Source organism: Ostrinia nubilalis, chromosome 9 (genome assembly GCF_963855985.1).
Source record: "Ostrinia nubilalis chromosome 9, ilOstNubi1.1, whole genome shotgun sequence".
In the NCBI taxonomy this organism is placed as follows: Eukaryota; Metazoa; Arthropoda; class Insecta; order Lepidoptera; family Crambidae; genus Ostrinia; species Ostrinia nubilalis.
The window spans coordinates 13,153,084-13,163,619 of NC_087096.1; the positions used below are offsets into that span (position 1 = coordinate 13,153,084).

Here is a 10,536-nt window from a genome sequence, read left to right on the forward strand (position 1 = left end):
TAGTTTCTTAGTATATTTATCTTCAGCGATAGATAACGTGTAAATTAGTCTATAATCCAACCTCTTAAAGTTCGATATCTTATTAGTACGTTAAAATATTATTGTCAAAACAATTAAACGTGTATTAGTCGCTGATCCAACCTCTTAAAAAACGTGTAAATAATAAAACAATTGAAAGTATAAAATACTTAACAATCAAACCTCTTGAAAAAAACAAAAGACGCGTGAAAATGTGCCATTGCTAAAAATTACACGTGCGTTCCCTCCGGCGTCACAACGCGAACTGCAACAAAACAGCGATGGCTCGGCCTGAGGTTGTGCGATGAGGCGGGGGACGAGGAGGAGGGGATGGACGAGCCCAGCGCCGCCAAGCGGCCCTCCGTGCTGACTATAGACCGCGCCGCGTTCCTGCTGCTGAGAGTCAAGCGCGCCTTCAAGAAGAAGAGGCAGCAACGGAAAGAGAAACAGTAAGTGCTTTCACACGTTTTTTTAAGTAAAATAATACTAGAATGGAACCTTCCAAAACTTTCCGGAGATGTAGATACTAAGGCAAATACGATCATCGCCTCCTCAACCCAGGGTGGGGAGTATAGACCAAATCCTCCATATACTCCATTTGCCTCTGGTAAATTGGTAAGAAGGGTCTTACAATAAATTAACTGGCTTTGCGAGAGGCCTGCAGAGGTTGCGATGTCGTAACAGGCAACTAAAGGACAAATATAAGTACTCATCTTCCCAGCCCGTCTGGCCAGCGTGGATAACTAGTGTAAGCAAAATCCTCCATATTTTGCTCCTGGTAAATTAGTAACAAGGTGGACCGATAATCTGGTGAAGGTCGTGTGAAGTATCTAGATGCGAGTAGCACAGGACTCGTCATTGTGGAAATCCTTGGGGGAAGTCTTTGTCCAGTAGTGGACTTCATTTGGCTGAACCGAACGAAATAGGTAAGGGTCTTGCTACAAAAGAGCGATGGCTCGGCCTGAGGTTGTGCGATGAGGCGGGGGACGAGGAGGAGGGGATGGACGAGCCCAGCGCCGCCAAGCGGCCCTCCGTGCTGACTATAGACCGCGCCGCGTTCCTGCTGCTGAGGGTCAAGCGCGCCTTCAAGAAGAAGAGGCAGCAACGGAAAGAGAAGCAGTAAGTGATTTATATTGTTATCATCCCAAAATATCTGTAAATTAAAATAGAAAAGGACCGCCCCCACTCTTTCTGTGGATATCGTAAAAGGTGACTAAGGGACAATACAACGAAAATTACCTCCCCAACCCATTTGTTCTGCGTGGAGAGTATATGCCAAATCCTCGATTCATACTCCATGAGTCATTGTTAAATTGGTAAGAGTCTTACAATAAAACAACGATGGCTAGGCCTGACCCCTGAGATTGTGATGTCACATATTTTGCTCCTGGTAAATTGGTAACAAGGTGGACTGATGATCTGGCGAAGATCGTTGGCAAGTATTTGAATACGAGTAGCGCAGAACCAGTCGTTAAGGAAATCCTTGGGGGAAGTCTTTTTCCAGCAGTGGACGTTATTTGGCTGAAACGAACGAACAAAAAAATTGGTAAGGGTCTTGCAATAAAACTTGGCCTGAGGTTGTGCGATGAGGCGGGCGACGAGGAGGAGGGGATGGACGAGCCCAGCGCCGCCAAGCGGCCCTCCGTGCTGACTATAGACCGCGCCGCGTTCCTGCTGCTGAGAGTCAAGCGCGCCTTCAAGAAGAAGAGGCAGCAACGGAAAGAGAAACAGTAAGTGCTTTCACACGATTTTCTAAGTAAATTCCCTGTAAAATAATACTAGAATGGAACCTACCAAAACTTTCCGGAGATGTGGATACTAAGGCAAATACGATCATCGCCTCCTCAACCCAGGGTAGGGAGTATAGACCAAATCCTCCATATACTCCATTTGCCTCTGGTAAATTGGTAAGGGTCTTACAATAAATTAACTGGCTTTGCGAGAGGCCTGCAGAGGTTGCGACGTCGTAACAGGCAACTAAAGGACAAATATAAGTACTCATCTTCCCAGCCCGTCTGGCCAGTGTGGATAGTGTAGGCCAAATCCTCCATATTTTGCTCCTGGTAAATTGGTAACAAGGTGGACTGATGATCTGGCGAAGATCGTTGGCAAGTATCTGGATGCGGGCTGCGCAGGACTCGTCATTGTGGAAATCCTTGGGGGAAGTCTTTGTCTAGCAGAGGACTTCATTTGGCTGAAACGAACGAAATAGGTAAAGGTCTTCCAACAAAACAGCGATGGCTCGGCCTGAGGTTGTGCGATGAGGCGGAGGACGAGGAGGAGGGGATGGACGAGCCCAGCGCCGCCAAGCGGCCCTCCGTGCTGACTATAGACCGCGCCGCGTTCCTGCTGCTGAGGGTCAAGCGGGCCTTCAAGAAGAAGAGGCAGCAACGGAAAGAGAAACAGTAAGTGATTTATATTGTTATCATCCCAAAATATCTGTAAATTAAAATAGAAAAGGCCCCCACTCTGTGCGGATATCGTAAAAGGCGACTAAGAGACAATACAACGAAAATTACCTCCCCAACCCTGTTTTGAGTGGAGAGTATATGCCAAATCCTCGATTCATACTCCATGAGCCTTTGATAAATTGGTAAGGGTCTTACAATAAAGCAGCGATAGGTATGCCTGACCCCTGAGATTGTGATGTAGTAACAGGCAACTGTGAGATAAATAAAAATATACGATTCTCATCTCCTCAACCCGACTGGATAGCGTGGATATGGATAGTGTAGGCCAAATCCTCCATATTTTGCTCCTGGTAAATTGGTAACAAGGTAGACTGATGATCTGGTGAAGGTCGTTGGCAAGTATTTGAATGCGAGTAGCGCAGAACCAGTCGTTAAGGAAATCCTTGGAGGAAGTCTTTGTCTAGCAGTGGACGTTATTTGACGAAACGAACGAACAAAAAAATTGGTAAGGGTCTTGCAATAAAACTTGGCCTGAGGTTGTGCGATGAGGCGGGCGACGAGGAGGAGGGGATGGACGAGCCCAGCGCCGCCAAGCGGCCCTCCGTGCTGACTATAGACCAATACCAGACCATAGTCAAGCGCGCCTTCAAGAAGAAGAGGCAGCAACGGAAAGAGAAACAGTAAGCGCTTTCATAGTCATTTTTAAATTCCTTTTAAAAATAACCTGTAAATTAGACCACTTTCCGTGGATGTCGTAAAAGGTAACTTAGGTATAATACGAATGTAATAAATTATACAAACATGTTGAGGTTGGGAATAGGTCAAATCCTCCATTTACCTGAAGTAATTTATAGAGGGTTGTCCTTCTGACGTGGAGGTTAAATTGCCTGATGATGATGAAAGTGAGAATTATTGATAACATTAAACATTGTTACTTTAATGATTTATAATGTAGGATATGGTTAGAGTTTCCTTTTATGCATTAGACTCCTTATATCAAGTGACGTCACTTCTTATACACGAAAGGAAAATTCATTCAACAAATAAAAATTCATATTTTGTAAAATACAGACACAAATGCCGCCACCTTGTCTCATTAAGCATCGACATAGATAAAATCGAGCCTTCCCTCAGCATGCAAACGAGCTGATTCCCATTCAAATCACGTATCGAGTTTACTAAAACCTGGACTGTTCCACCAATCACATCGGAGGGCTGCGTAATTTGTCGAACACCCAACGCTGTTTAGCAGTCAAGCCTTTGTAGTGTCAAACTGTTCGTGTAGATCTAACGTAATCGCTTTCAATGAGATAGTGATTATGGTTAAGATAGCGACTTTGGAAAAGTTGAAAGAGATTTGTTTTCAATACGAAAGGTTTCTTTTAGGTATCACTCGTATCAATCTTCATAGATTAATTTTCAGGGGACACGCAAATGTTTTGTGTAACGGTATGTGATATTCAAATGAATATGATCGTGATCATCAATATAATAACGTGCTCTGGTAAACATTTTGGTAGAGTCATGCAAAACGTCTGCAAATCAAATCAAATCTAGTATATTCTACATATTATGCCCTTTCCAGGCGCAAATACACGTTCCAAATATAGCTCGCCCTATCACCACTTCGGGACAACATATTTGGCTGGTGCTGAGATGAAGTGGGCGGAAGAAACTCAGAACAGAAAAACAAACAATAACGTTTGAAGTTTGATTGTACAGATTAAGTTCAAGAAACATCTTCATAACGTCATCCAAACCGAATAAATTACAATTGCAATTTCTTTCAAATATAATCGCTATAAGCTCAGTTGGAATAAGTTAAGCGATTGCGATGTTGTAATTAGACAAGGTACAGTCGCAGAATGAAAAGGTTCGTCACCTTAGTGTCGATTTTCGCTTGCACTAGGTACTGTAAGAGTCAAAGCTGCCAACATAACAGTGCAAGAAACAGTGCTGCTAACATTTAAATAAATATGACGTTTGCTAACAAATAAGGTTTTGCTTGTTTATTTTTCTATCCCATCCAGTGCAATGCAATGATGACATTGACCAATTGACAATAGTTTTTTTATTTAATAGAAATAATAATGGCAGGTTGAACCAACAAGAAGGTTTTAGTTTATCAATCATAATAATCTTCTTGACAAGATAAATCGTCAAACAACTTTGATCTGAATAATTTTGAACTTTACTGGCGAACAGTTAAAGATTATTTTCTCTAACTCGAGATTATTCTGTAACATAGTTTCAAAAGGTAATATATGCTCGCGATTCGTTGAAGGAATCAATTTGAAAACTGACGAACCTTTTCATTCCGTGACTGTACCTACCGTATTCAGCAAACAACGTTCCGGTCCCGAGCGAGTGTCGTGTGTTTCCCTAATGGGACTGACAACTGCTTCATTATGACGTGTTCACTCGTTTGGAATGCCGTGTGGGCTTAATAACGGAGGAATTCTCTTCGTTATAATTTTGTGTGATTTAAAATATGGATGTGGTAGGGCGTGGAATATAAATTGCTTGTGGAGTTCTAATTGGTGTAAATTCGTTATTTTCTCTGTTGATATTATGAGGCTTTGTAAGTTTTCTAGCTGTCTTTGAATACCATGGAGAAAAAAAATTATTGGCTTTGAAGTATAAAAAAAAAACTTTGTAAGTTATGGTGGAGTTTAATTAATAAAATGACCAAAAAATTCCCGATTTCTCTTTCACTTCAAAGAGCATTAGAATTACCAATAGTTGTAATTTCTGCCTCTTCTTTAGGGACTTGTTTTTTGGTTTCATTCCTTTCTTGAGCTGTCAAATCTTTTTTTACCGAAGATTGCAGGTTGAGAGGAATCATCGGCCTGAATTTTAGACTTTTAAAATCGTTCCTCATCTCCTTATCACCAACTATCTGTATGGCTTCCTTTTTTAGTTCATTCCTCATGGGAAACAACTGGTCCTTCTTTTTGGGGAACAGAAATATTTCCACCGCTTTTGGCTTAGCAGGCATTGTCATGATCGGTTTTTTGGGGAACAGACTTTCAAAAATAAAGGGTAAACCAGGGAGGTTGGTAGGTGGACTGTTGAGATTCATTGTTTTTGGTCCAAATTCGAAGGTGACTACATCTTCTTGAGCATGCTCATGTGATCCGCAGCAGAAGGTAGAAGATACAGGATCCTTGTTGAAAGAGAAGAGGTCGTTGCTCATGAGGATCTTGTTCAAGAGATCCGATGGCTTATTGAGGAAATTGTTGGCGCTTCTCAACCCAGAGCATGGGCAAGGCTCTTCTACAGTTGCAGTTGGATCAGATTTTGAGAATAAAAACGTTGAGTGGAGTGGCACATTTTGGTCTGTTTTAATAGGCTCTGAAAAATAAAATCGTGTTCATATACATTGGCATGTTTCTATAGAGAATTTAGCAGTCGCCCGCCAAGCGAAGGGTTCGATTCCCACCATAGACAGTCCGAGTTTATCAAGTTATTAAAAATGTACACAAATTAAGGTCAGTCTTCTTAAAATTTAAAAATAGCTTACCTTTATTATTGAAGTGAAATGAAATGTCCATCTTTCCGAGATTAACTAGGGAGCTGGTGATAGAGGGAATCGATTTCATAGCCTTGCTGTTGTCCCGGCATTGCACAGCCAGCACACATCCAAGTAGAGGCACTATGGCTTCAAATAGCATATTCTGAAAAAAGAAAAACACACCTTTTAAGGCATAAAGACTACTAATTTTTCGTAAACTGCAGGCTACCTGGGATGAAAGTTAACTTTATACAAACAAGCAGTGAGAGATTAATCTTGGTGGTACAGAAAAAAGTCTCAAGAAATATTTCTAACTCTCAAAGATGTTTTGAACTGTCAACAATCGAAAAAAATGTATAAGATACATTATGATTTTTAGAGACTTTTCTATCAACCCAACACCAATAAAGTACCTACTAATAACTGAATTTTAAACTTAATATCATCTCAATATTTTATAATCTATCGCATGGGAGTTTTAAGTGAAACAAAGAGTTTTATGACGCAAAAATCAGCTACATTAGTCACAATATAAACAAAACAAAAATTGGGAATTCCTTCCATTTCGAAGAGGAAACTTTTTAACAAACATTACTGCTGTCTTTGAGAGCTCCAAAAAGTTTTCTTAGTTAAAACCTGCTTAATTCTTGGAATCAACTCACCGCTGGTTTGGAGTTACAGAATGGAGGTTCAATTGAAATTCTGCAAATAAAGTGAAACACATTTCGCAACATCTATTTATTTGGCTTTATTGCTGCCAGTTTTATGATCTAACTTGCGAAATTCCAATCGTGTTCGACGTTCTTTAAGAATACGGCGAATGCTGATAAACGATTCATATATTCACGAAAAGTACGAATTATGACACGAAGGGGTTATTTATTCATTATGAGCAATAAAATATTTTCCCATTTGCTACGGAAAAGCTTATTTGAAACTCGACAATTTACACAATTTTCCAATCGAAGAACGATGTATAGGAAGGCATTATTTATTTAATAAAACAAACTTGTAACAAATAGATTTTAAATAAGTTCATTTTGTCCAATCATAGCCACTGTAGATCATAGTTCACAGGGATTTACTTTTTGCCTAAAGTGGTTTCACCATTTATTGGTAAAAATGGAAGAACATTGCTAAAAATTACTGAAACTAATTTCTTTATTCTTATTTAATATTCGTATAAGTATATTCCTACAAAAATCCCGTACTCGTACTCGTCGTTGACCCTTAAGGAACGCTTGATTTGCCCATGTATGTACAACAAATCGGTAACTCAGAGTAATTTGTTTGAACACAAATGTATTAAATAAATCTCATTAGGGTTTCATCGGGACGCAAAAAGGAACACAACAATGTCATCAATTTGTTGTTTTCTTAGAATCATAATGAAAATACGCCACACGTAGACGTAAACCGATTTGGAATTATTAGATACTAAGAATTACCTATTGCTTTTATTCGCGGCTTTTCCCGCTTTGTAAGTTTTTTTTGTCATAGAAAGAATTTATTTTCTATGACAAACTAAGGAAAAAATGTCCTATATCTATTTCTGGACTTGAAATGAAAATGAAATGAAAATGAACTTTATTGTGAATGTGAATTTAGGTAAACAATAGCAGATACATGGCTTAATAATAGAAACTCTCCAAATTCTACCTTTTCAGGCGTATTCACAAATTATACAAATATTATTACATTTAGATTAGAAATTATACAATTTATATTTATCATTCGAAATGCCAATTCCACCAAAATTATTTAAAAGGTCAAGAAATTTATGTCAGCAATGTTACAAGTCAATTGGATTCGATAATGTCAATTCAAAAATGTCAATATTAATAAAGAATTAAGAATGGAGATTACTGTCAAATTATGAAAACACAATTGCAACACAACTTTACAATCAATCAGTGTAATTAATTTAACTTAAAGGATGATGGGCACTTTTCTATGGAATCTGGGCGTAAAACCAACAGAAATGTTACTACTATTATTCGTTAGGACTTAATATCAGAAATATATTTTCATATAATTAACTACCAAAAACTCCCGGGTTTGCTTGGAAATTGACATAATGTGTAATAGTAATAGGTGCTTTATTGCGCAAACCTAAAATATTATTAATTAATATACTTATCTACTAACATTTTAAATACATTAAGTTATTTATCCATTATTATGTCCAACAGTTCAGGAGTGGGGCCAACAAATGGTATATTTAAACCATGTTCTACATTATATGCGTAGGACCCTACCTAGGTACCATTTAGAGAAATGACATGAACACAGTCATGTTTCAATGGGATTTCTACCAGTTAAGTTGTGGTGTTGTCGCATAATCGATCACGGATCGATTATTATTAATCGATATTGCCAAATAACGATTTATAGATTAACAATTCGATTAATCGATTTTATTGATTACCATATTTACCATCATTACTATCATTTATTTTGATTGTTAATTCAATTCCTTATTTTCAGCAATATAATCGATTATTGCAATCGAATAATCGATTATGATTTATTCGGTATACATACTTACTAAATCGATAGAATCGATAGTAAGATATGGTACAATACTCTCAATATGATCGATAAAAGCAATCTAATTGACCTAATACTATTTATGTGATGTGAAATACTATGGAAACTTTGCATATTCAACGACCTCTATCTCCGTATTCCCGCGTATTTCAGGGTTGTTGTCATACTATGAAATGAAGTACTAGTATTAAGCTTTAATTCAGTATACTTTTTGTTTCTGTTGGTTTAACGCCCAATATTATGCCCATCATCCTTTATATTTTATTTTCAAAATATTCTTTTAAACTATAAAAACAATTGCTAAGTAACCATGTTGTGATTAATTGTTTAAATGTACTAATTTTTAAATTTTCATCTTTAAATGAATTTGGTAATTTATTATAAACGTCAATACACATATTACAATTTTTAGATAGCAAAGTTAGCTTTGAAGGCGGTTTGTATAGTTTGTATTCATATTGTGATCTCAGAGCTCTAGAACACACATCCTTTTTATTTTTAAATAAATATTTGTACCTAAACACAAACATACACAATTCCAATATATACAGACATGGCAGAGGAAGGAGTTGATACTTTTTAAAGAACTTCGAACTACCTCTACCATCTAAATCGGTTGAATATAGTTTTGTGAAAAGCTATCAGACAAACATTGTCATTATGTAATAGGTGTACCTACCTAGATAATGAAATGCCATCATTTACGAGAGTTAATGTCTAGATTCCTCTAGTCTAGACATTTCGATCTCGGACTTGTGTCATTACGACTTGACAGTTAGGCACTGAAAGTAACAAGAAAGTAGGTACCTATAGAATTTCTAGCCACTGACTTTTTACAAGTAAGAGTCGGTCCGGTTGGGCGATGTCAGACGTCTATAGTGACTCATGAAGTTACTAATTATTATCAGGGTTATTAACAACAGAAGTGAGTAACCAAGTCTTTTGCCAAATCAATTGTCAAAATTCGCGCCATGGGACCATTTTGTGTCGCATGGACTCTAATAATATTTCCATCAACACTTTGCCGTGGGCACGTTGCGGTCATAAAATGCATTGCGGTAGTTGCACCATTCATGGCGAAAGCGGAGTTTGTAACAAATGAATTTATTATGCTGACAACCCTTTAAGTATTTGTTCTATCGACGACAAAGAGTGACAATATTTTTTTACTCCAGAAACGTCATTCACATCAAGTTTTCAAGTCAAGTTTCTTGGCGAATATTTAGATCGCGAAACGAGCAAATAACGAAGAAGAAGAAGCGAGCATCGTAACTTTAATGCGCAGAAATAAGCTCGAGTTCATAACTCTCCCAAAGTCGTATGAATAACTGTTTGCATTCGATGTAACAAAGAAATCTGTAACTCTACTATTTATCGCCTTGTATTGGACGCCCTCTGCCCCATCTAGGGGACATAGGACTTTAAGTCAAGTAAGTCACTATTTATCAAACAAATCAAGCGTGAAAAAACAACAACAATGAAAATTGTGGCAGCAAAAATGTTATCGTGGAACAAAAATGTCTGTGTTATATTCCTTAACAAGAATTGGTGCACTTACACCAAACCGTATTTATTTATAAGTCGATTTGTTCGCGCTCGTAAAACGGTGTAGTCGAGCTGCGGCCAACTCGATGGCTCTCACATGGATCCTTCTTACGTCTTTGGTAATAATGTTATTGAGATTGTTCTGGGTTATTTACATGCAACTTTCTTTATTTAAGTTAGGTTTCGTTTTTCTTTTGCAATTTAGACAGATATTTGTCCTCAGAGACCTTGTTGTCTTACATTTTTACATTTACATTTTAAAGAAAGTTCAGAGCAAATATTTCAAGTTAGTTTATTATTCCACTCTCGTCATAAAAATGCGCAAACTCATAGAACTAAGTAGAAACTGCTAGTATGTAACATTAATATTACTTTATATTTAAAATACCCCAACTTGTCAGGTACCTAATTAAGACATCAAGAAATAACGTTCTATTATTTTAGGCAAGTATTTTCTTCAACAATGGCTTATTGGCTACCACAGCAATTAACCTCACG

The 10,536-nt window shown here is 37.7% G+C and overlaps 1 protein-coding gene across 1 annotated transcript; it reads right to left on the minus strand.

The window, feature by feature from the left end:
• Positions 1-5,145: 5,145 nt before the first annotated feature.
• On the minus strand, positions 5,146-6,103 carry LOC135074850 (uncharacterized). The gene is made up of 2 exons (XM_063969231.1): positions 5,953-6,103; positions 5,146-5,783 (listed from the first exon to the last, which is right to left on the minus strand). Exons 1-2 carry the CDS (start codon positions 6,101-6,103, stop codon positions 5,146-5,148), a joined length of 789 nt encoding a protein of 262 aa, XP_063825301.1.
• Between the last annotated feature and the right edge of the window lie 4,433 nt (positions 6,104-10,536).